The sequence below is a fragment of the Pteropus vampyrus genome, unplaced genomic scaffold (genome assembly GCF_000151845.1).
Source record: "Pteropus vampyrus isolate Shadow unplaced genomic scaffold, Pvam_2.0 Scaffold502, whole genome shotgun sequence".
Taxonomy (NCBI): Eukaryota; Metazoa; Chordata; class Mammalia; order Chiroptera; family Pteropodidae; genus Pteropus; species Pteropus vampyrus.
Window position 1 is genome coordinate 130,022 of NW_011889283.1, and position 27,272 is coordinate 157,293.

Sequence of the window (27,272 nt, forward strand, 5' to 3'; positions counted from 1 at the left end):
GAGAAGCAAGTGCTATTACGGTGGAGAGATGCCGAGCTGTGCTGGCACATAGGAGGGGCAGCTCCCTGGGCCTGGGCTTGAGTCTTCCAGAATGAGTAAGTGTTTTCCATAATCCTCTGCAAATACACTCAGTTGATCAGTAATAGTTGCTTTTAAAAATTCTTTTTAATTTTCAGCCCAAAAGGGAAAAAATGAGAGATTCATCTATTTTTTTACATCTACCATGTTTGTTTGTTATAAGGATCTCCTGACTAATGATAACGATGATGATTTTATTTTTACAACAAGCGATTAAATGCTCTGAGAACCACAGAATGGACCCTAGTGATCAGAATTTATTTCAGTAATCTGGCTATATATCATGAACTTAATTTTTTCCTAAGAGGGTAAATAAGTACTGACATTTTAGGAAGGACAGTCCTTCGGAGCATGTTTTGCCGAGTAGCTTCTCTACAGGTTTTAATGATTTCCTAGATGCTGATTCACATGAACACTGTTTATTTTAAGGAAAAACTAGAGAGCACAGCCGATAAGCAACACAAGAACTCTGGGAGCAGGGCCCGAATTGTGCTGAATTATTTGGGTAAGAGACCGGTCTTCGATTTCCTGCTTTCCTCAGATAATATAAAATGAATGGCTTGGGCCTCCTCCCCTGTAAACATCTCAGGCACTGAATGCTTCAAAGGAGTTAACCAGAAACTTGCCCTCCTATTCATTGATTGAAATGGGCGACTTCAGGTTTCCTTGGCTTTTCTCTGACAGCAGCACTGAAAAGGAGCAGGACAGGCCATTACTTGCCTAAAAGTATGTACTAAGTGCAAACTCGGGTGCCCAGCCCCAGGCTCTGCTGATGGAATTTGCAAGAGAAGTAGTCTCTAACTGCAAGTTACTTATAATCTATTTAAGGAGGTAGAACTAAGATAGATGAAGCAAATCATTTAATCCATTAAGTATTTATCAAGCCCCTTCCAGGTGCTAAATCAGTCACACTCACCCTGCCTGTGAGAAGCACTGTGGTTTCTTTTCTTTAGATAGAGAATGGCTGGGCCTCGCCCCTAGAGCATGACCCTCTAAGAGCAACATCAGACCAGTGACAACATCATCTGGGAACTTGTTACACATACAAATTCTTGGTCCCATCCCACAGTCTCTGGAGATGGGCCAGCACTCTGTGTTTTAACAAGCTTTCCAGGTGCTTATGGTGTTTATGATGCTCATATTTGAGAACCAACTGATTCAATAGGCCTCGTGTAGGATGTGGAGATTTAGGCTTCTGAATACTGCCAAAGTTGCAGAGAGATATTGATATGTGGTTGAGGCTGAGAACCACTGTGCCATAACATGAGAGATAGAGGGATGCAGCGGCAGGGCCCGGGACATGAAGGAGCTCACAGGCTATTAGACGGTATTAAACAGAGTGCTACTGAATGCCACAGAGCAGCTCTCTCTGGGGGTAAGTAAGTCCCTGGAAGAAGGAGCTAGAGCTCATCCTGCATCTTAAAGTGGAACAGAATTCCAAAGAACTGCAGGAGCATTTTTTAGAGGGACAGATGAGAAAAAAGGCCAGAGGCAGGAAGGAGTGGGAAGAGCAGACAGCAACCTGCTCCTTACTTGGCCCTAAAGAAAGCATCCATTTATTCATTTAACAAATAGTCCTGAATGTCTACTTGATTTTTGATAATTTATAGAGCACCGATTTCTAAAAAGGATTTGAAGCGGCTTATAATGTTAAAAACCCATCTAACACAGGAACATAAATAATGCCAAGGAACTGGGAAACAGGTCTTTCAGGCACCTGGGATGAATTAATTGAGGGTTTGCTGGGAGCAAGGCCTTGAAAGAGGTGCTATGGGGTTTCTGAGAACGATTAAGGAGCTTAGAGTCCACAAGGGAAGATAAAAGTCCACATAAGTAACCATATTTGGGCAAAGAGCTATAGTAGTTTCAAGATCATTTCCAACTGTGGAAGTGGGTGCTCATCTCTTGAAGAAGGAAGAGGGTTTGGGTGCTAAGATTAGGGCCACAGGAAGGAACATCAGTGGAAGGAAGAGTACCCACAAAGTCTCCAAGGCAAAGAAGCAATGGAGATAAAGAGTAGGCTAAATCCATGGGAACCGTGAGATTTCTCATACTGAAAAAGCTAGAGCTAAATCTTAGAGGGTCTTAACTTTAGTTGGAGAAATTTATGTTCAGTTTGCTAATCAATGTTGAGTCACTGAAGGCATTACAGCAAGGGAATATGAGGGAAGTATATTTTTGCAAGATGAATTTAGCAGAAGCATGTGGGATGGAGTGGAAGGGGAGACAATCGGTAGGGAGACAACGTAGGAACTTAGGCGTAGACTCTGAAGAAGTGAAGATGGCCTGAGCTAGGGATGGCAGGAGCAAAAGGAAGGAAGGTAGTTAAAAGATAAGCTTTGGAATTATAATGGACAGCTCACTGCTCAAAGTGTGGTACTGGGACCATGAGCACCAGCATCGCCTAGGACTTGTTAGAAATGCAGGACCTCAAGACCCATCCCAGGCACCTACTGAATCAGAATCTGCACTTGAACAAGAGTCCAAGTGATATGTATACATAGTAAAGTCAGAGAAGCACTGGTTACTGGGACCTGACAACTTATTTAAGTTAGGGCATAGGGGAAGGAGATTGTAAGATAAAGTCCAGTGTTTTAAGGATTGTATCATAAGGGGTTGGAGGTAGAGTCAGAATAAGTGTGCACTGAGGCTGAGAGGACCAGACTGATGACCAGCTTATGAGGTCAAGGGCCCATAGCTACAGGGGCCCATCTTAACAGGAATATGTTAAGAGCCAGAGTGTCTGCTTAATTTTTATATCTTTACTCCAAATCATTGTACAGTGGAGCCACTTAAGTCACATTGTGTAAAGATTTCATCTGTAAAATCGAGAAATGACAATTTCAAAAGTTTAATAGGAAAAATCCTAATTAATTCACTAAATGTTTGCCAACAGCAATAATGACTATAGTGATGATAACGACAACATATACTACCATTTATTGAGTCCTCTCTCTTTTCCAGATAAAGTACTAAGTAATTTACTCCAAGCAAATCAATGGTAATATGCTTACCAGAAATTGTCCTTATTTGTTACAGATTTTTATTCCCTTTGTATCATATAATTTATCTACTTATTATCCATTTCCTCTGAAAGACCCTTCTTAGCTTTCAATTACTTACCATGGGGCCTTATAATGAACTCACTGTTTTTTGTTTGTTTATTTGTTTTTTAATGGATGAAAAACATCAAAGTTATCTGTATGGTGTTTTAAACCTTGTGATATTTTGGCACATAATACATCACACTTGCTTATGTATCTGCCTCGTATAGTAGGAGACAAGTTTACTCATTCTCTTGTTCCCGGTATTGAGCCCAGTGAAAGGCATATAGTGAGTGGTCAATAAGTTTGGATGAATGAATAAATTTGTAGTTTGCACTAAAAGGTTTCGAAAATGTGATAACAAACTGCTAAAGTTAGTATGAGGGATCTCTTAGAATTGAAACTAACCAAAGAATTTTGTAACATAATCAAGTATGTTCTCATTTGGCAAAGGAAGAAAGGATGTCATAACAGAAGGGTCAAGATCTCTACAAAGTTCTAGAAAAATTAACCAGAAAAATGAGATTTTGACAATGTCATTCCATACTATACAGGGAACATGCTGTTATTCTAACAAAAACAGACACCTCTTCAACCTGGAGACAGCTTCTCTAGTTATACCAGTCTGATGGAAGGATCCTCATATCTGCTGTAGCAACTTCTGGTCTGTAATCTAGCCTCCTGAAGACATGGAACCCCCACTCCCACCCCAACCAAGGAGGAATGTTCTGAACAAGTTAACTAACCTTGGTATAGCTGCTAAAAACAGCCTGTCAGAGTAGGAAGAAATCCAAATCCTAGCTCTACCATATGCTAAGTCTGAAACTTTGAGGATTTACTCAGCCTCTATGAGCCTTAGTTTCTTTGTAAAATAAGAAAACTAACCCCTCAATGTTATGAACATTAAGAAATAAAATAGTGTGTACAAAGCTCCTAATGCAGTATCTGGAACCTAGCACAATAATATCAATGTTTCTTGTTCATCCCCTGCCTTTGTCCATCCTTCCGCAACCACCTCCAGATACCCCTATCATGGTTAACAGACATTACTATTTTTCTGCATTCCTGCAAGTGCATGCAGGTCCATGGCGACCACCTCAAAAAATAGTTTTTCTGTGGCCTCAGCAGCCAGTAAGCCTTCTCCTTTTGATTATTATTATTATTTGCAGTTTCCTGACTCGCTAGCAATTCACCCAGCTGGCATTGAAGAGAGTGTTCTTTTTACCTAACCCTGAATCTGCAAGCCTACTTCCGAACCCTCCTCTTAATCCTTCATCATCCTAGGCACTAAATTAGCACACAATCTACCTGGGAACCATGTAATCTAGTATCCTGTCTCAAAGCAGGTATCATGGAAAGCATGGTGACACAAAGAGGCAAAACTTGTCATAGACTGTGGAGACTCTCAAGCCATCTTTCCCTTTCCTGAGCTCTGTTAAAGGATTGCTACTTCCAAAATACATAAAAGGGTCTTGAATTACATTTCATGGGAAAATAAAAGAAAAATTCAAAGGCATGGGGACTGAATTACCTACCAAAAAACCACATGGACTTGTCCTATATCAAAACTACACTAAAAATTCATTATTTGTGGCCATGATCTCTCCATTTCTTTCACCCGCCCACCTCCTTTCTGCACTGGTTTGCTCTTACACCTCAGGCCTGAAGGGGGAGCAGTTGAGTCCACGTTTTGGGAAATCTGTAGCGTTTGGAGGCGGGGAGGTTTCTAGTTGTTAGTTACCCTGGCTTGCCCATGGCCAGGTGCTTCTCCTCCAGCTTCATCACTTTGGCCCAACCCCAGGGCTACAAGGCTTCAGAGGGATTGACTATAAATGGTCATCAGGGGGAAGCGGCCCGAATGCCAAGAGCTACAAGCCTGACAGAGCTTGTGTATCAGCCTGACAGCTTCAATAGCTCAGAGTCTACATGGAATCCCAAACAGCCCTTGTTTCTTCCTCTTCAACCACAGGCTGCCTGCCTGCCTCCTTGGCCTTGTTTAAACAAGATGAGAGCAGGCTGTGTTTGGACTTTAAGGCTGGTGACCTTTCCCCAGTGCGGGAGAGCAGGTCGGCAAGTCATTGTTCAAACTGAACATGAAACATTCTCTTGCCTTTAGGTCTTCCTGATGTCCAGAAACTGGGGACTGTAGGAGTTTTGTCATCTCAGAGATCTCTTGCCAAAGGTGAGACTTGCCCATGACGAGCGCCGATTGGGTCTGAGTGTAGCAATAATTACAAAGAGCATGACCGTGTGCCAGGCATGGCACTAGGTACTTTGGGGTAATGCACATATAGTGCTCAGCACACTTGGCACATAGTAAGGACTCAGTAAGTGATAGCTGTTATTATCAGTAATCTTAAAGATCATCCTATGAAGAGGTATTATCATTTTTCTTTTTTTCTCTTTAGTTTTTTGGCAGCTGAGGAAATAGAAGTTCAATAACTTATTTAAGGTTTCACTGCCATCAAGTCAGAATGATGGAGTGTTAGCTGGGACAGTTTGATTACAGAATTTGTGCTGTATCCTCCATTCTGTGTCACCTCTTACCATAGTCACAAAGAGATTACACAGATTACAGCCCCATCTCTGAATAAGTCACCTCCTCACTCTGGGCTTGCAGTATGAGTTGAAATTAATGACCTCTAAGGATCCCTTCTGACATAACCTGCTGTGACTTTAAGTTGACAGCCCCAGAGAAATGGCGAACTCCTCCCTAGTTGAGAAATCTGCCTCCTTCCTTGTGCAAGACAGGGCTGTTGCAGATGGGGGAGAATTAGCATGTTCCAGGAGCAGCAAATGAAGAGCCTGGCCTCTTACCAGGCTCAGGGAAGAAAGACGGGCAGACGATCTGGAGTGGAAGATGCATCAGAAAGAAGAATGCCTGTTTTTAAACTGACTGAGGGACGCCAGGCTGCAGAGATTAGGAAAGGAGGTGGGACTGAAGAAACCTTTTCCAAAGAATCTGAGCTGAAAATGCTGTAAGAGGTTGGAAATCTGCCACCATAATTTCCTCTTTCTACTTCATACACTGCCCTCCTCTAGTCCACTAAGTGACACGTGTGCTTTTTTCACAGAGTGAGCTGCAGAGGGAGGGCCATGTACGTGGCCAGGGCAGTGTTGTGGCAACATGCCCCCAAGCTGGGGCAAGGGCACTCCAGCTTCATCCAGACAGCGCCAAGGGAGAGCCGCCCACTCAAGGCTCTCCCCATATACATCAGGATTCAATTGGCTTCATTTTATGGCTTTTCCCTGAAAGCCCTTCTTTCCTTCCAGACTTGGAAGCAACTGCAGTCGTTCATCTTGTTACTTTGGAATGAGATGGGGCTGTTTTTGGGAGTCTGAGAACCTCAGAAGCTGCTTTTCTCCTGCCATTTCAATTGTTATGCAATGCCCCAGGGAGATGGGGAGGGCAGCCCATTATCCCTGCCCAATAATCAGTACCCTTCCCAACTCCATCTCTTTTCTGTCAAACTTCACCTCTTCCAAGAAGCCCTCTGAGATTGGATCCAGCAGCACTTCTTGCCCCACCGCCTCTCCCTGGAACTTATAAAGTTCGTATACTGTTAATAATGTTTTCATTTACATTTCTCTGAGGTTAGCACTGTATCTCAGGTTTCTACTTTATGGTTTTCCTTCTCTATTTTGTATAGTCCATTAGATTTGGAGTCTTTTAAGAACAAACAGCCCCAAGTGTCCTCAGCTCCCTCAGCCCCGAGTTTTGCAGCATTCGGTCTGGGCTTCATATGGGGCTACGCTGAATCCATGCAGTGCGTAAACTTTGCCTTCGAGTCTCTAGGGTCAGGGCTATGAGAGGAGCAGTGGGGGATCCCTAGTCTTCAGAGACCCTGGATATGATGGACCACTGTAAGGAGGAGAGGGAAGAACAGAGGACCCAAAGGACCAAATGTCTATTTTTGCATCCTGAATATGAGCTGTCAGGCCCATGCTGAGCTCAGAAGGCCCAGGAGGAGATGCAAGGATGGAGAGGTTTTGCTTTGGCTGTGAGGACCTCCGGAACTCCCAGGGGTGTTCACAGCCCTCATATATATTTATGTGAACTTAAGATGCTAATGAGTGTTGTGGAGCCAAGAGGCCTGCTGGCTTTGGGAGCAATTGGCCCTACTCTTAACACAGTCTTCTTTGTCTACTGCGCTTTAGGTTCAAATTGTGGATCTGGATTTGGTAGTGCAGCTGACATGGAAATTTGCCCAGGGCCTATAGCAGAACCACGGTGGGCTCTGGGAGAAAGTGAAGCTTCCCGCACTGTTTCCTCGAACCATTCACTGAAGCCTGGGTCTGGCTGAGGTCACCTTGTCCACTTCTCAGTCTCCAAAAGGACAATGTCCAACACATCTTGCACAGGCAGGTTTTTACCCTATTCTGAGGGCATCCCCCTACCCCAATCATTCATGTACTCCAGTGATGGCAACCTGTGGAAGTTCCTCCATTTGGCTGACTTAAATCTGTTTTGCTGCACATGAAGCCTGCTTTTTCTTGCTGTTTTTACAAATGAAGGTCAGTTCACAGCCATCTTATAAATGCTATCTAGTTGGCATTAGAACTCCAAGCTCAGTCACCAGTTTTTTTTTTATATTCATCACTGTATGGTCTTACATGGGGAAGGACTGGGGTGGGAGGTGGGCAAAAGACATTAAAATATATTTATTATAACAAATTATGGTATTCACTAAAATGGAGCTATGGGCAAAGTCTTTGGGACCAGAGCCAATAGCAACCAGCTCTGTTGGAACTAAGGGGTATGATTTCACAGAGGGGCTCACCTCTGAGCTTGGACTTAAAGGCCAAGTAAGCCTTTCCCAGGTGGAAAAGAAAGGGAAAAGGTGTTCTGAGCAGAGGGAAGACCATGCATGAATACCAGAAGATCTGATAGAGTCTGGTCTATGTAAGGAACAGCAAATTATATAAAGGAGTTAAAACCTTACCTTCTAGTCTAAAGGCAACAGGTAGCCACACAGCCTGTATTAAGCCAAGGGTATTATACTTGCTCAGCTTACAGTTATCGAAATAACCCTCGAGACAATATAGGCTGGGCTGGGAAGCGGGTGGGGCAGGAGGAGGAAGGGCAGTTGAGAGGCTATCCTACCTATTCAAGCAAAAGAGAAAGCCATTTAAGTGGCACTTGGACATTTAAGCAATCTTTAAAGTAACATTTAAAAACTAAAAGTTATACATACTTATATAAAACTTGGAAAATAGAGACAAAAATATTGAAAGAAGTAACAGTCACCTGTAAAATTTCCTTCTAGTCTTTTTTGTATACACACACATACACACAGACACACACAGTAGAGATTTTACTATACACATAGTTCTGCAGCATTTGTATTACTTTTTTATGTCGTGGGCATTTGTCCAAGTCATGAAAGTCCTTTACTATCTGTTTTATACAGCATTATATTGAGTCGTATGGATTCCTGAATCATTATTTACTTATTTTAGGACATTTAGTTTATATCAGTGTTTTCACTACAGTAAACACTTGTGTCCATGAACTTTTGTACATTCTATTTGATTCTCTTTTTAGCATAGGTTCCTAACAATGGAATTACTGGTCCCAGGTTATGAATGTTCTTAAAATTCCTGAAGTGGACTTTTAAAATGTTCTTTAAAAAACTTTGTGCTGTTTGCACTCCACTAATAATGTAGGAGCATTCCTGGAGGGACATTCTGAAAGGGCTACAGTCCTCCTTGCCATCTTGATGATACTTTGCCATGGTTCAGGGCACGTACAGACCCGGAGTTTCACTCTCCTATTTTTCATTTGATCAAAGTCCACACCCTCTTTTCCCAGAGTTCTCCAGAATAATGATCAGTAAGAACAGATGTGGTTTACTTGAATGTCTTAGAAAGAAGCCATTTCTGGGACAGGATAGTAAGGCTAGGATCATCCTGGAGTGAGCCAAATGTCATCATGTTGGGAAGGTCAGTGCTGGCATTAGTCAGAGCAGGAGTAATTGTCCATGACTCAGGACTACTTTTCTTATGGCTGGAGCCACCACATAGCTGGAAGACTCCCTAGTTCTGTCCTACGATTCCTAAAGTATTTTCATACTAGTCAGACCATAGACTTGCTTATAACTGTAAAGCATGGTATCACATACATGTATTCATGGACATATGTATTCATACACATCTGTTTGTACATGCCAGATGGAAGTCTGTGCCTAATAACCACAAGGGAATGACTGCACAGCGCCTGGCTCATTATAAACAATTTAATGCTTATGATCTCATCTTGGTGTGGTTAGAGAAAAGAGCACAGGCTTTACAATAAAATATATACTAGGTTGTGGCTTGGGCTAAGTTTCTGAATCTCTAAGAGCATTACGTTCCTCCTCTATAAAATGGAAGTTAGTATCCTCATTTTGCAGATAAAGGAACTGAGGACTAAGTGGCTTACCTAAAGTTACATAGCTGATAAAAAATGGAGCTATCCAAGGCTCCCCACTCCCCCACCAGATTTTTAAAATTATAGCCCTATGGGTCTAAGCTTGTATGAACTTCAAGCTTTCCACCTGATGTAGAGGCCAGGACTTGTCCTTCCAAGTAAGCTATTCTTATACTTAATCGAATGTTCTTTCTTTTACAATATGCTTCTTTGCATTTCCTTAAATCTAGTTCTTTGAGAATAGGAAGTAGTTTAAAAATTTTTTGTTGCCTATTATGTATAATAGGAAGTTCCAACTGTGTCTTTACTATCTATTTAGGGAATCAAGATGGTTAAGAGGAAGGAATGACAAAAACAAAGATCAACTAGACTTAAATCACATTCTTTCCTGAATTTGGCTCCTTTTCCATCTGGATACTAAAGCACTATCTCCTCAAATGTCATATTTCACAGCTAGGCCTGACATTGGATCTCCTTGAGCTGATTTGTTAAGCACTGAAAAAATAAATAACAGAACCTCCCTCTTGCTTCCTCTTTTTGAAGATGTGTCTGGTCTCCAGGGAGACTTTGCAATGGATGATCTTTCTGGCCTGTCCATCTCCCGAAGAAGGCTCTTCTGTCTAGAGGCGGCATCCTAAGGCCCTTTATAATCTCTTTCTATTTCAGGTCCCCATGAATTTCCTTTAATGTAGAAAATAGAAAAGTCTTAGGATATTTCTTAAATATGATTGTTTAAGACTTATTTAATTCATACCCTGTTACTCAACCCATAATTTTTTTCCTTTGGCTTTAGCCTTCTGGTTTGTGTTCATTGCGAAACATGATAGTGCAATGTTAAGCTTTTGAAAGTACAAGTAAGGAATGAGGGGAAAAGGCTATAGCTTGTAAAAATGGTAGTTTTTCCTTCATCTTTCATGACCCCAAAATGTAGCTGGAAGCATTTTCACTTTGGCTGAATTATGATTTACTTGCATTTGTCAATAAAGGCTGCGAGCTTGTGATTTTCAGTTTTTGCACATGGAAACAGAACTCAGTGGATTCTAAATAGCAAAGAAAAGTTTAGAGGAAAGTGTCTATCATCAGGATACTTCATAAAGAGCTTACTCTGAAGGACCATGTCCTGGTCTCTTCGTCAGATGGAAAGTTTAAGGTTCATAGAAATTTTGCCTCTATTGATAGTGTTTACTATACTGAGAGTCAGCTCATTTGTTCAACCTTCACCCTTCTCAAACTTTTCCAGCTCCTTTCTCCTGACACAGAAAATTAAATGTAGATTTGTTGAAAACTTTTACAAGTCCAACTGTTCCACCTTACACCCAGCAGAAATCCTCTTCTGGAAGATGACTATCCATCCTCTGTTTGAACAAACAACAGGAAGCTCAGTACTGGCAAAGAGCCCTTGCACTCTAAGACAGCTCTGACCACTGGGAAGGACTTTCTACTTTGAGCTGGAGTCACATTTCCTGGAAACTGCCACCAACTAAGGTGACAAAGATTAGTAACTGCCATAATCACCATGAAGTATAGGACCTTCCAATTCATAAAGGGATATTTTAAAAACATTCATCTGTGACAGGTACCATACTAGACATTTTCACATATACACCACGTCATATAATGCCCACAACCACACCCTGAATTATATAGTATCAGTCCCCATTTTGCAAATACAGAAACTGAGGCTCAGAGGGAAGGGTTTAAGTGACTTGTCCCAAGATAGATGGCCAATGAGTTTCAGAGACAATGTTTTCTTTCTACTACACCAGAGTCACACATCCTCCTTTTACCCAAAAGCCCTGTAAATAGTTAAAGAAAGTCCTCTCATGTTTATCTTCCATCCTGCTCTTTTCTTTTACAAAGTAAACACTTCTATTTCCTTGACACTTTCTCTCCAGTTACCATAATAATTGTGCAAACTATCATAAATTGAAGTCCTGTTATGTGCCAGGCACCCAATATGTCAACTGAATTTGTCTCCATAAGAACCCTAAGATATCTCCATTTTATAGATGAGCAAAATGCTGAGGCTCAGAGGAGTAATTTGTCCAATGTCATTTAGTTAGTAAGTGACAGAAATCAAGGATTTGAGCCTGAGTCTCTTAGACTGAAAATCAAGAAAATGCTGGGGTAAAGGGGTAGAATGAGGATAGTGGGCATCTGAGTGAGAAATAATGCAAAATTAGATGTTCTCCATTTTAACTATCTTTTTTTGTGTTGGCAGGCTTGGCCTCCCCAACAGAATAACTTAGCACTACACAGTGCCTTCAGGGACTAGGGTTTTAAGTAATCAAAAGTATTGTTATTGAGGAATTTATTTGACACTGATTCTGAATACTTAAAAAAAAACCACCTCTTTACTGAGATACAATTAACATAACAATAAAGCATACATATTTAAGGTACCCAGTTTGTTAAGTTTTGGCATATGTAAATACACCCATAAAACTGTTGCACAATCAAGACGTTTTAAATATAAGTCACAAATCCAAAAGGATGGTATCTCTAGTAATGGATTTTTTGAGGTTCTGATCTTCATGGAGGGGACAGTAGAAGAGTCCAGGATGAAAGGATGGAAACCCACCTCTGATCCCTGGAAAGCTTTGGGGAAGGTTTAGACTCAAGGCTCAGCTGTAGTTCAGATTTGTAGGACCCTCATTTGGGCTAGGAGCCAGGACACTGGGCAAGAGTCCCAAGTCCGCCATTAACTAGCTATACAATCTAAGGAAAGCCACCTAACATCTCTGAACCTCAGTTTCTCTCCCTCCATCTTTCTTTTCCTTTCCAAGAGGTATTTTCTATGGACCAGCAGCACTGGCTGTGAACTTGGAAACAGAATCTCAGGCCCCACTCCAGACCCATTAAATTCAGATCTTGCATTTTAACAAAATCCCCAGGTGATTCATAAGCATCTTAAAGTCTGAGAGGCACTGACTTAGATGAGATGAATGATATATTATCTTATGGCACCAGCTTTAAAATCAGACTGCCTAGGTTGAAATCCTGATTCCATGGCTTACTAGCTGTGTAACCTTCGGTAAGGATTTAACCTCTGCGACATTCCGTGTCCTCCTCTGTAAAATGAGATCCTAATACCACTTACTTGGGAGAGTTATTATGAGGATTAAATGAAATAATGAATACAAGGAGCTTTGCACATAATAAGAGCTCATTAAATAACTTTTTCATGTAAAAAACATCTCTGTTGGTACACGTGCCATACAGAAAAGAGCACACGTGTTTATCATATCTTTATTGTGCATCCCTCTCTGTGTCAGGCACTGTTCTAAGCATGGAGGATACAGAAATCAGTGATACAAACTCCAGACTCTGGTAACAGCAAACAGTAGACAAGTGCATGAACAGAGGTTTAAAAAGAATATTTCAGATTGTGATAAATGTTAAGAAGAAAATAAAACAAGGTAATGTGAGAGTGACCAGGCAGAAACTCTAGGGAGGGTGGGTGGAGTTCAGGAAGGTTTCACAGAGGCAATACTTGTACTGAAACCTGGAAGGCAAGGAGCCAGGCTTGCAAAGGTCAGGGGAAAGAATATTCCAGGGTGAGGGAGAAACAAGTGCAGAGATCCTGAGACAGGAGCGGCTTTGGTTTCTTTAGGAGTTAGACAGAATGGGTCTGTTCTAAGTGCAAGGAGAAGTACTTGGGGCAGAGCCAGAGCAGTGGAAGGGAGCCTCGGGGAGCACAGGTGAGAGGATCAGCTCATAGCCTACAGTGAGGCAGCCTCCCACAAAGGAATACTTCGGAGCCCTTCATCTGCAGAGCAGGAAGGACTTAGAAATTCTGTGTTCCAATATCTCCTTGTGCAGGGTGAAAACTAAAGCCCAGTAAGTGAGTTGCCCAAAGTCACTCTCAACACCACCTGGGGTAGGTCCCTAAATTGGCCTGTAAACTATGAATGTGTATTATTTCCAGAACAACTATTTCACAAACCCACCCCCACATGTCCTTCCTCCCTCCCTTTCCTCCACTCCAGGCTCATTGGCTCCATGCTCCTGCCTCCTCACCCACTCCCTGACACAATGTCCTCAAGTGATTGTGTATTCACCTCACATTACACATATTTTTGCTCCACTGTTAGCTAAAAAAAAGATCTTATACCTTAATGACTATCTTTTTCCAAAACTCCCATTTCACTTCCTGTCTGTACCAAACATTTTGGCATTTAATTACATTCTGTCTGACATCTTTCACCATTTGCTTTCCCTCCTTCAGTCTGGTCCCCCAACCAGACTGTGATGAGTGGGGTCTTGGGGGACATACAGTTCCAATCCCACCCACAGTACCAACCACACAGGAATTGCTCTGTAACAGAAATCTATATCTTCTTCTAAAATCTACCTTCACCGAACCCTTTGAGACCCCAGGGAAAACAACTCATACAGAAGAAGAAGTTATAAAACCAACCTAGGTCAGAGACATCTCTCCCTACTATAAGAAAAGTGACAGTTTGATTTCTTGGTGTCCATGTGGGATTAATATCACAGCAGAAATCAGCTTTGTCTGAAACAGCTCTAACTGAACGGATGAACACACTCATCTCCAGGCCTGCCTGTCACTCCCTGCCTTGGGCTGCCCTTATTGCAGAGTTCCTACTGGGCATGTGACTTGGAATAGAGAGAAAGTTGACAAATGTGGGTTATGCTGCTTTTAGTTTGAGGCTGCTCTGCAATATCAGAAATACAAATGTCTTTTCCTACCTTGCCTGGTGCCTATCATTTTAACATCAGACAGTCAGGTTTTAGAGAAAAAAGATTAAGAAAAGGTGACATACCGCCATCATTTAAAGAACTTGAGCAGCTGCTTAGTCTCAGGTTTACTTTGAGATAAGCCAAGGTTTAGAGAAGATGTTGAAGCATAAGAGGAGTTGACCGAGCACCTTCTCACCTGTAGCAAAGATCCCATTCCTTCTGTTTATGCCCAAGCAAGGTGTTCGCATTGGGGAAAAATAGGCCAGTTAACCACTGACAACTTGTTTGCAAATCTGGGTTAGGTTTCTGTGACAAGGAGCCAGGCTTCAAACAGGAAAACATGGAGATTTGGAATACCACTTTTTGTAGCCTCACTGTCCCTTCAGGAAATAAGCATTGAGAGTCTTCTAGTTGTTCGCCAAGCATGGCTCTACGATATGCTTTGCCCTCTGTGCTTCTATTTCATGTGTCCGAGTCCCCCAGGCCCCAGGAGCACACGCTCTGGTTAATTAACTGTCCACTACTGACAGCTCCAGACTCTCCCCAGTAAAAAGGAGAAAAAATCCAGGAAACTTCAGAGCCTTTATAAGAACATCCTTGTTTCAAAGATAAACAGAAAATCTTAACTATTATTTTATTCATGCCCATACAGCATCAAAACATCTTCCAGCCTTTCACCACACTGGGTCAAGTTGTGACCTTTCTTCCTCAGCCTATAAATCTAAGTTTTTCATGGCAATGCACATCACCTGGGGTTATAGACAAGCTTTACCCAGGTCAAATAATTCAGGTGTGAGTCCTCCATTTTCTCAACTCCTCTGAAAGATGCATTAAGGCTTGTTCTAGAGTTTCTCAGATGATTTCATATTCTCTGGGGATCCTGCACAGATCTTATAGTTTCTTTTCAGTGGGTCTGGGGTGGGACCTAAGATTGTGCATTTCTAACAAGCTCCCTGGTGATACCACTGCTGCTAGTCTGAGAATCACACTTTGCATAGCTAGCTGCTATACTACTAGGGTGAGCATTTGAATGTTTTTCTCTGGACTATTCTGATTTTAGTGCTGAAATCCCAGTATTCTGCATCCTGAGAAACCCCTCAGTCCTAGGCAAATCAGGATGATTGGTTACTGCACATATTAAATCTTCAGCTTTCCCAGAAGCTCATTCCATGCCTACTCAATGAGCTGATGCAGCAACGGGACAAGAGAAGACAGAAGCCAGTGGAGCGCCCTGCTGAGTGCTATGGGACGTTGCTGCCACTCATGGGGGGGCAGGAGTCGGATGAGTGATGATTTGGGAGTCTGAAGACCTGACTTCCTGTTTTGATTCTGCTATGAATTAGCTATATAACACTGGGAAATTTTCCTAACCCTCTGATTCTTTGCTCTCAAATGAAGGCTGACAATATCTGCGTCCCAAACTGTCATGAAGATTAAATAAGCTACCATATGTATAAGTGCTAATCCTGGAAATAATATTTTTCTAAAAATCCCACCATCACTTTCTATAATCATTGACTGACTTGTGCTGCTTCTGCTCGCCCTGCCTCGGGGATCACCTGGTAGAGTCACTGATGAGCAAGTTGAATCCACCAATTCAGAAGACAAAGAGAAAAGAGAGGAAGATGACCTTTAACTCCATGTGCCAGGAAAGGGACCCCTGCATTGGCTAAGCACCTGTACACAAACCTTGTCATCTGCCCCCAGAGGACCTACAAAGGGGCAGGTAAGGAGTTAGCTGACGTGGTTGGCCTTGTTCAGAATGATGCTGGAAGGAGAAGCCACATGCCCCCCAAATTCTTACATGGAAAAGAGATCGAAGTCTAAAAGGGTTGAACTGCTGTAGGATTCCCATGACCAGATCTAAAGCGGATGTTTGCAGAATGTCAGGCAACCGCACACTCAAGGAACTACTCACTACACAATTCTAACCATCCTCTTACACTGACTGCATGTCAGTCCTGTTCAGGAAACAACTAAGTGTGGTTGGCCTTCCAGGCGGTAGGTTTTTGAGGCATGCTGGACAGGCCCTCTCAGGCCCTCTGCAATATTCTCACCATCTTCTGTTCCATGTCTAAAATGACCAGTTCTTCTTTTGGGTCTTTTTGGTAATAAAGAATCCCCATTAAATATATTCTAGAAAGAGATAACAGGTACTCGGTACTCTAGTAAAGAGGTAATCCCTTCACTTTATAAGCTTACATTTTACATTCACTAACTTGTTCATTCATAACTCTCTTCATGTGTTCATTCATTCATCTATTTTCCAAATATCTCACATGTACCACTAGGCCTGGAATCATAGACAATACAATACTGTCCTCTGCTCACAATCACGCAGGACAGACAGAGCACCTGACTATAATATATTGTGACATAAACTATTCCAAAGATATAAAGAAGGTACAGACTGGCAAGTAGTGCCCTCCACCTGGGAGCTTCAGGGAAGCCTTCACAGACACCTGAGAGTGGAGTCCATAGTCATGGAGGGATGCTAGTCAGGGAGAAGTGGTGAAGAAGCACCCAGGCAAAAGGAAATGAAGCCAACAGTGTGGAGTTGTTAAAAAGCAAGCTGTGAAGCCTGAGGGCAGACCAGGGGTCAGAGCACCACAATTAGCTTAGGATCATTGAGAGCAAACCTTTGAGGGGGGGGGGGGGGGGGGGGGCGGGGGGAGAGGCGGTTCTTTGCAGAAGTTGCAAGGTGTGAATTTGGAGAAGTGGGAGAGGGGAACAGAAAGGAAAAGAGCCAACATGTGAAAGATGAGCTTTACAGAATTCATACTCTCTTCTTTCTCTCTTTGTATGTCTCTGTCTTTCTCTGTCTCTGTGTTTTCTCTCTTTCTGTCTCTGTCCCCCACCTCTCTCTATTTGTGTTTCTATGTGTGTCTCTCTCTGTTTCTCTCTCTGTCTCCCCTCTATCTCTCTTTCATTTAAAGCCATATCTGAGAGCAGGCCATATTGGGTCCAGAAAGAGAAAGAGCAGTGGGAAGTTTGGGCTAAGGTGGCAGGCATGTGAGGGACTGTCACCTGGATTCCTCAGGGCTTGGGAAGCTGCAGGACTCCGGGAACAGAGAGTGAGAGGAAGTGGAGCAGAGAAGGTGGCTGTGGAGAGGTGGCCCCATTTCCAGCCTCTCTTTCTTTGAGGGTGGAAAGGTGGGAAGGCAGGAGGCTGGTGCACTTCACTATTCACTGGTGCAGGTTGGGGGACTGAACGCCACCAGAGGAAAGTAGAGGAAGACCAGGACCTGCTGGAAACCCAGACTTTATTTGCCTGGCCCAAGAATTCTTCCAAGTGGGGATTTTAGGTCTCAGAAATCTGGGACACGCAGCTTAGCCCTCTTTAATAGAGAGGGAAATCGCACTCTTTGCTGTTCAGGTCAGTGGAAAAAAACAGACATTTTTCTTCTCACCTTGAGGTTTTCCTTTCCTCCCAAATTTAAAAAGGAAATATAATTCAGCACATCTTGAATGTGGGTGTTGGGCTCACTGGGGTCTAATTTTGGTCAGGACAAATGACTGCCAGAAAAGTGGAGAATGTAGGAACTTGCACTTCCTTATTAGGCTGAACCTTCAGACACTAGGTGGATCTCAGTCCCTGAGTGACCTCCGACTATGTGTCACTATATGTATGTTATCTGTGTGTCTGTCTCTTCATTCTCACCTTCCCCAGATCAGAGCTGAAGCAGAACACAAACTCAGATCTAATCTTCCATTTTGCGATAGTCAATCTGCACAGCCTAGGACAGAACATCCTACCTCTCAAGTCTCACTTTTCTGACTTTTAAAATATGGATAATCAAACTTGCCTCATGGGTTGTTGTGAGGATACAAGAAACTACACAGATGAAAGCACAGTGCCTAGTACATAGCAGATGCTCAGTAAAGCATTACTTGACAATAAAAGTAGAAATGAATTACCCAGGACTTGCCTAGGCTGGGGCAGCCCAATATGGCACAGTGTTTTGGGAGCAGGTGGTAGAGAAGGCAGAGCCTAGGAAAGAAGGCCTGCATGCTGTGATATGGGTCTGGCAACCCGCACACAGCATGCTGAACGGCATAAGGAAGGGTACCTCTTGCCCAGGGGTAAATAACACAAAAAGTTCCTCTTCCAGAGCACTTGCAGACAGTCGGGGCACAGATAGGCGCTATGCAATTCTTGGGGTCCTAGAAAAGGGCGATGTTTCCTGAAGGACATCTGGGAGCTTGTTTGCAAGGTAGAGGAGCAGCAGTGGCCAAAGCCCTGAAGGCTGGTCCTGCTGACCTGATATCAGCTGACTGCAAACAGACCCTCCAAATATTCGTGCACAAGCCTCTCCCAGCAAGAAAGGTGAAGTAACTTGTCCAAGACTACACAATTATAAAGTGGCTGAAGTCTTCAAAGCCAGGGTCTGAGGACCCCTGGCCAGGCTCTTATAGAGGTCGCTACATTGCTGATCCACGTGGAAGCCTTATGTGCCTTCTCTTGCTCTTCCCTTGAAGAGTGATTGGAAATAATTGAGACTGTCACTGGAAGTAATGAGAAGTGACAGAGGCTGGGTCAGAAGATGTATTGCTCCCAGTCTGAATAATCTCTACAAACCCAAGCCTAAATTTAAACAATGAAGTCACAAAACAATTTCCCTCTCTGGGAGTTGATCCCTGCCTCCCCGCAACAAGGAAAAAAGTAAGACTCTGTTAGGGGCTGAGTCTCTGTTCGATACAGTGGATTTCTTCTAGAACAGAAAATTCCTTCTTGGCTTCATCCTATTCTCTCTCCATGTGGACAAATACCATTAAAACCTTGGGTGAATAGACCATTCTTAATTATGATATCCAAATTCACTGATCTATCTTTCTCTTCCCCTGCCCCGCCCCCCCCCTCCCGCTTTTAACATTTCATGAAGGATGAGGAGATAGAAGTAGTTGTGTAGCTGGCAGGTTGTGATGAAGAATGAGACCACAGGCAAGGGCGTCAGGAGATTCAATCCCTCCAGAAAACACCTGGCTGAATGCCAAGGACACATACCACATAAATATCTCTTCTGATGATGGTGGGGGTGATCCACCAACCCACCTCACTAATGTGCAAGTGCCATGAGGGATGGAGAAATATCAAGACACAGTCCCAAAGACCTGCAGAACAAAAATGCCCTATCTCTGCAAGACACCATCTACGTCAAAACCTTGGTACTTTCCCCTATTACAGCACTTTTGTACATCTGTAATTCCTTTTTTATGAATATGTTGTGTCCACTGGGCAGAGTTCTTAGATGGTAGAAACTGTGCCTGTTGTGTTACTGGAGTCTCAGAGCTTAGCACAGGGCCCGCACTATATAGACTGCACCTCCCTTCTGCAATTGTTTTGTGAGTTAGAGTGCATGAATGAAGTAGAAAATGTTATAGTACACAGGTGAGTGCTAAAGATGATCTTAAAGGGAGATCAAGGAGCTGTTGTTGCCATCCTGAAATAGAATGAGCTCAGAGAAGCTGCTCTGTAAACACCAGGAGGTCAGTGATTTTCAGCTTAGCTTTTCCATCCTCTTCTGTTGCTATTTCTATGCCTTCCTCTTTCTCCTCTTGCTCCTGCTTCTTTTCTTTCTTTCCTCTATCACCTTTAGTGACCTAACTCTCCTGATCCCCATTACCGCCTGGCTTCAGAAGAACCTCGCATATTCCACACCAACAAGGAAACCATTCTGAAGATGGTTGCCCATTTTCTCTTCTCAGCGTGAGCACAAAAGAAACGGCTTTCTCCCCTGCCTTCTACTGAAACAAAGCAGCCTTGTCTTATCACCACCAGACTTTGGCTAAGGCTGCACACACAGTGGTCCAACTGACTGTCACTAACAAAATAAAGGTTGTGTGATTTCAGCATTTTTTCCCATTTTGGTCTATATGGTGCCAAAGAAAATAAACTTTTATTTTTCCAGAATCCAGACAGTGAGAAAGCTCAGATAACCAGAATTTTTGTTTTTTTTTTATTTTTTGCTACAGTCTGCATAATTTTAGGGAGAGGGATAAAGAAGTCAAACCACTAAAAACAGAGTTTTAACTAGAAAAGGCAACATAGACAAACCCAATCACACATGTTCATCCCCACGAGAACGCTGCATTTTTAAGGGGAGCTCATGTGTCTGACCTCAAAGCAAGGCAAGGTCTCCACAACAATAACCTTTAGAACTACAAGAATCTTCCGATTAATTGGAAGGAACTAGTAATCCTATATGATATATGTAGTCATTCTGGGTTATAAACAATAGTCATTATCCCAAACAAATAATTTCTTAACCATTTGAATGAAGTGGGAAGCGGTTAGAAATGTTCTGAGTTTTCTACTGTGGGATTTATGGTTTGGGACCTGTAAACGAAGCCTTTGCTTCAGCCTGCCACTTTCTTCTTGGTAGCACAGAAGCCTCGATTTCAGGATAACTATGTGCCTCCTGGTAAATGGAAAGCGAAAGGTCTTAGAATCCCAAGTGCTGGGTTGGTGTCCTGTTTACTAACTGTTTACTAACAGGGTCATTTTGAGAAGCTCATTTTATTTCTCTAAGCCTCAGTTTATTTATCTAAAAAAAATGACATGATAATGACATTTACTCTCAAAGAATGACCTGAGGATGAGATAAGGTTAAGTTAATATACTTTGTAAACTGCTAAACCTTGTACAAATGCTAGAAATACATTCTGTCGTAATAATCCTACCCATGTAATCTTCATGTGCTACAAGTGAGCTAATAATATACAATTCATATTTCAAGACCCAATCACAAGTTCAAATCCATACAAGGAACCCATAAAGCTGCACACTTAATGGGTGTGCTTTATGATATGTAAATTGTGCCTCAATTTTAAAAGTTGAAAAAAATGCTTAGAGCTTGCAAGTAGTTTCACACAATGGACCTTCTACACAGAAGTCTATCCTTGGTGTCCACACTTGGGGACATTTTGTAGGTTATCCCTGCTTGAGATGAGGTCCTTTTGGTATTTCAGTTACTAAACTTCCTGGGCAGGGATCTCTGGCCATCCACCCTGATCTTGAACGATGCTCCCTGGCTGACAGTGCCACAGTGCAGTTCCAGACTGGAGTCACTACTGCTCTCTTCACATTAGGAAGTCATCCCTTCTTGATTTATAATCATGTATTACCAATTGCCATGAGTGAACAAGTGCCTGAAAAAAATCAGATAAGTATGGTGACACCCATGTGTTTCTGATCACAACCACATCTAGCCCAATGGTAAATTCTCAGAATTAAAAAAAAAAAAAAAAAAGTTAGAGAATGTTAGTGGTATAGGAAACTTAGAGAAACATTAGTCTAATAATCTCACTTTACAAAGAAAGAAACAGGCTCAAAGTGGTATTACTTGCCCAGAATAACCCAGCAAAATTACAAAGGAGCTAGAGCTATTGATTTTTCATTCTATTCCTTGTAGGCACACACCCATATCTTTGGGACTTTGGGTATAATCTCTTTTTCCTGAATACACCAGATATTATACAAGGCACTTGCAGAAGTTTCCAGGATTTCCAGTTATGATGGCTAAATTGAAATGTTACCACATCTGCCCTATTTTTCAGGCAATTTCTCAACATAAAAACCAATGCCAATTATTCAGCATTTAGCTAATTTAACTGAAGCATCTGAAGAGCAACTGTGATCTTGGAGCTTAATTAACTACATGAGTTGAAAAGGAGGAGAGACGTTTTCTATTTCAAGAATGTGTGACAGGATGGATCATGGAATTAGGGTTCTAGTCTTGGCCCTCCTACTAAGCTAGCTGTTTAACTTTAGCCAAATTTCTCTGAAGTACTGATTTAGCTACTCTCTTAGCTTTTCCTCAGTTCTGAAAATTTTTGACTCTACCTTTTAAAAATGTCTGTCTAGGTCATCATCATTAGATACATTCATGAAATACACTCAAGTGTATGCTGCTCAGCTGAGCACAAGATAAAAATAGAATGAGACAAGATATATGCCTACTGGGAATCTATCGTTATTATGACCATCATCATTAACGTGGGAAGATGAGGGAAGGACATAGAATCCTACTGAGACCTGTCATTAAACTACAGACCAATGGACTATGCATTTAAGTCTTCCTCAAACTCATTTTCTGGGATACAAAGCTTCTTCCCCATTCTGGCAAAAGTTTTGATGAAAAAGTCTATTGCTAATATTGTTAATCTGGTACTAACATACTCGATAAAACAAAATAAGTTTGTATAACAAATATAATATCTGGTCCCTGCCCTAGTCATGTTGTACGTATAATTAAAAAAAAAAACACTATTGGTCTTATTTGCATGAACGGACAAGGAAGCACAAAACAGGCTCAGTTAAAATTGGGCTCTTTATAATTGTGTTGTCCACAAAGAGTAATAGTCCTCCAAATCTTTCACCTCTCTTGAACTTAAATGTTCCAAATATTTCAAAAATCCAATTATTTAATAAATAGTTCACAAGATTTTAGTTTACGTAGTGGTTCATGATGAATGAGACACTGTCCCTTTCTGCATGGAGCTTACACTCTAACTGGAGTACTAGATAAGCATTACATCACTAGACTACAAAGTAGCATAATAGAAAGGTTATTGAGATTCAAAGGAAGGGAAGTATATTCTGTTGGTGAAATCATGGACAGACATATCAAGAAGGTAGTATTTGAGGTGAGACTTGGAGTGTAAATAAGATTTTTATCTGTAGGGTTGGAGGGAATTTTTGGTAGCAGGATTATCATAAACAAAAACAGAACAGAAAGAAGTATAGGTTACGTTTAGGGCACAGGAAATAATTTAGGCTACCTGAAAAGTAGAAGAAAGTAGTAGAAGAAAGGAATGATATTGTATAAAATCTTCAATATGAGAATGAAGTGTTTGTACATAATATTATAAGTAATGGATTCTAGTAAAGGTTTATGGAAGAGAGGTATGAGATCACAAAATTAAAGAAATTTTTAATTCAAGATCCCTCTACCCCTATTTTAAAGACAAGAGAGTCAGAACGAGAAACCAGAGAGCTTGTCAGAGTCCTAATCTGAATTCTTTGCATCATACCAGCTGTTTTACAAGGTTACTCTGGTGGAGAAGAGAGAGTTCAGGCAGGAGTTCAATGTGGCAGCTATTACAGAAGTCCAGGAGAGAAATTCAGGTGGAATAACAAAGACCTGAACCTCGGGGGCCAGGGGGGGGGGCGGTGGTTGTAGTAGAGGAGGGGCTGGGGCTAGGGGAGTCCATGAAGTCTCCTTTCTCTGTCCTCCATGGGGCTCAGAGCATTGTTCATTCACCTCAGAGAGGCAAGGCATTGATTTCATTCACTGGCAGGTCCAGAAAGCATGGAGTCAAGTGGTCCATCCTCATTCAGACTATGAACTCTTAGACCTCCCAACTTCCCTTCAATATTGTGCATTCTCTAGAAAAACAAGGCCAGAAACCATGCCAGCAGTGACCAGAGGCAGCCCTAGAACTGTTCTTTCAAGGGACCAGTGGATGATTTTAGGATTCGGGCAACTCTGAAGGTTTTCTTTCTGGCTTTCCTAAAGAGCACCCAGGCATACCATGGCCTAAAGCCACTTTGCAAGTAAGGAACATGCCTATCTCTGGTTCACTAGCCTCATCTCAGGTCTCCTTCCTTTCTTTGTCCCTTGTCCTGACCTTCACTCATCTCCTCTGTGACTTCTTACTTGAACAGTTTCATCAACTTAGAGCTGGGATGTCATGCGTCTGAGTATGTCTGACAAAGGCATAGATGTGGCAAAACTTAACAGTAGGTGTGAATACTGAGTCTCCAGTTGCACAGAATTCTAAGTCGGCAGTCCACTTTTTCTCTTCTATATGATCTTTAGTTTATAACAGTTTATAAAGACAGAACCAAGAAAGAAATCATGAAGGTAGCTTCTATAATAAAGACAGAGTATCAATCCAACAGATTATTTTCTCACCAGAGGAATGATTATACATAGTAGGCACCAAATAAAGAAGGGGAGTGAATCAGTGACATCTTTTGATCCATGTCTTTTTCAGTTCTTCTTTCTCTCAACATACCATATGGGCCAAAGTCACCTTTCATTTTCTACTATAAACTGTGCCCTAATGGTGCTGGTATAGAGTAGGTGCTCAAAAACTCTTAGCTTTGTTTCCCTTTCCCAGGCCCTTTTTACAGGGCTGGAGCACATCGACATCTCATGTTCTATGAAGAGGACCTAACTGGGCTTCTACACAGAGAATATCCTTACGATTCCATCCACAGTGATAGAAGGCAGTTTAGTGAGCAATCTCTGGAGGCAACTTATATTTGAATCTCATCTCTGCTAATCACGAGTTTTATTTACCTCTTTACACCTTGATTTCTTCATCTGTAAGACAGGGATAATAATAGTGGGTAGCCAATAGGTTTGGCATGAAGAATAAGTGAGTTAACAAGATAGTACGTATAAAGTGCTCAGCATGATAAGAAATGTTTTTAATAAGGCAGTTTTGATGTTTGAGTCTACTGAACATTTGGTGATTGGTAGCTTAGGGGTAGAGGCCAGCAAAAATAACAAAGATGCCATCTAGATATGCCAGCTGTGCACCCAAGTAGTATTGCAATACTTGGTCAGTATCTTAAAGAGCTCAGAAAACAGTGGCTCTTCACCTGCTCTACCTGAGCAATAGTTCCAGATAGTCCACCTCCTTTAGTCCTCTGACCTGGGTGATTGTCAGCCTGAGGCTGGCCTAGATGGCATACACCTAGTCAGTTTGTAAGGTTTCAAAAAAATAAAAAGAAAAAAAGAAAGAAAGAAAAAAGTAAAAGAAAAGAAAAAAGAAGAGAAAGAAAGAGAGCTCTTTAGAAACCTATTTCAGAGTAACCTTTTAGTGGCTTTTCCCCTTTGTTTGAGGGTTTTGCTAGACATCAGGCCCTGTCAAACTTCTGGTGTTTTAGGTTGTTCAGGATGTCAGACCTAGAAGTGATTTATTAACTATTTAGTGTTCTTGTTTTGGAGCTAACGAAACTGAAGCCCTGGGTAGTAAGTTGTCTATGGTCACTCAGTTCAAAACCAGGACTAGTTCTCCAGTGGCTTGGTGTCCAGGGCAGCACTCACTCTACCACAACAGGCTGGTTCTTTGGTTTTCTGAACTCTGGCTAACTTTTGGTCCTGTCTCCAGGTGGACTCTGTGCTTTGCTAGTGCATATCTTGCCTTCCCTTCAGCTTTCCTGCCTGCCTTCCCTGTCCCTGGCACGTCAGGTATTCACAGTTTCCCTCCTGTCAGCTCTTGCCCACACACATCTTTGCTGTGTACTGAACTACCAGGTCCTGCAAACCTCCATACTTCCAGCCCAAGGAAATCTGTGCTTTAGGGTCTCTAAGGCCTCCAGAGTCCCAACTGGGTGACACCCAGAAGGTACACACAGGAGGGCTCTTCTTTTTGCCCCAGAACCTGTTTCTCTCTGTTCTTTTCCACTCCATTCTGTCCCCTGTCTTCTTTGCATTCTCTTTGTTCAAGCTCCCTGTCTTGCTCTTCTGCTTCATATTTCATTTTCCTCTTTCCTCTCTCCTTCCAAATCCTTGCCCTTTCCCCTCTTCCTCCTTCCCTGCCGTCATTTTCGGGTTTGCACTTTCCTGGTTCTCTTTGTGTTCTGCCCTGTTCTTCTCTTCCTTTCCTTTACCCGTCTTTCTCCTACTTTCCTTCCGCTGACCCTTCAACACATCTGTTTCCAATCTGGGTCCTGGAGGCGCCTGTTTGAAACAAAAAGCTCCCCCACCCTCAGGAACCTGGCACAAAAATTCCTGAAGAAACCTTCCCTCCCCCAATTCTCCAGTTTCCCCCAGATACTCCTGAAACTAAACACCAACCCCCAAAAGGACCCTCCACATCAAACGGTTCACGGCCAAACTGGACCAGGAACCACCCCCAGTCCCAAGCCTGCTCCAGGGCCCAGATGTGTGAGCCGTTTTCCATGGCCGACTGGGCGGTCCTCCGCAGCCAGATGTGCTCCTCTGTATGCGAGAGGCAGGGACAGAGGCGTCCGGCTCACTCCAGGGACTGCGGGAATATCCGACGAAAGCCAGCATCCTGGCTCAGACGCAGGAGTGTGTTTGCCCGGCAGTCCTGTCTCCCGCCCGCCCCGAGGCACTCACCTAGCCAGAGGAGGAGGAGGAGGGTCATCCCGATGCCCGGGGCGAGCACCTCCCGGCTTAGCCGCTGCCTGGGATGGCGGGGCGCAGCTGACGGACCTCGGGCGAACTGGGCGCGGCGCCTCGGGGTGCGCGCTGGGTGTCTGCGGCCATGTGCCGCCGCGGAAGCGGCCCCGCGCTCCCGGGCGCAGAGGGGCTTCCAGCGCGCGCCCCACCAGCTAGCGCTTGGACAGGAGCTGGGACCAGGGTTAGGAAGGAAAAGGAGAGGCGGAAAGACGCTACCGCTTCGTGAAACACTTTTCCCTGTTTGGAAAGAAAAGGAGTGAAGAAAGGGGCGGGGGGGGGGCGGATAGAGTGAGCTGGAACCACATGGTTGCCTCCTCCCGGCAACCCCTCCCTCTCTCCTCGTTCGCCCCCGCCCTCCCAGCGTTGGAGGGCGCCGCAGGGGAGTCAGCTGGGCAGGGCCCCACCTCTGGGCCTGAGGGGACTCCGGGTGAACCCAGGCGGTGTGGCTGCGCGGGGTGCTCGGTGTAGGACAGATTTTCTGTATTGGAGAGTCTGTAACACTTAGGCCAAGAGTCGAAGGATGAGGCCTTGTCAGTCTGCTCTGTTCTCACTTTGACCTTCTCTCCCTGTCTCTCGCATCTTTTTCTCTCTCACACACACACTCACTGATTCCTTTTCTCACAAATCTGTCTTCTCTCTCTCTCAATCTCTCTCTCTCTCTCTCTCTCTCTCTCTCTCTCCCTCCCTCCCTCCCTCCCTCCCCTCTCCACCGCCCCCGTGCCCCCCTCTCTCCATTTTTCTCCTATTTACATTCTTCTGGCCTTTCCTCTCTCACCTTCTCCCTCCCTGCTTTCCTCCCTCCTTTTCTCTTCTCCTTGGCCTCCCTGTTTAGTTTTGTCAGCATGATACAGACTGACCATACAGACAATTGAGCCT

At 43.1% G+C, this 27,272-nt stretch overlaps 1 protein-coding gene across 1 annotated transcript in view; it reads right to left on the reverse strand.

Moving 5' to 3' along the window:
- The window catches only part of CLMP (CXADR like membrane protein), an 86,595-nt gene extending 59,939 nt beyond the window's left edge, over positions 1-26,656 (reverse strand). Inside the window, exon 1 of the mRNA XM_011382999.2 lies at positions 26,334-26,656. Within this exon, the coding sequence (XP_011381301.1) occupies positions 26,334-26,361 (28 nt within the window). The 5' untranslated portion in view covers positions 26,362-26,656. The remainder of the gene's footprint in view (positions 1-26,333) is intronic.
- Positions 26,657-27,272: the final 616 nt, after the last annotated feature.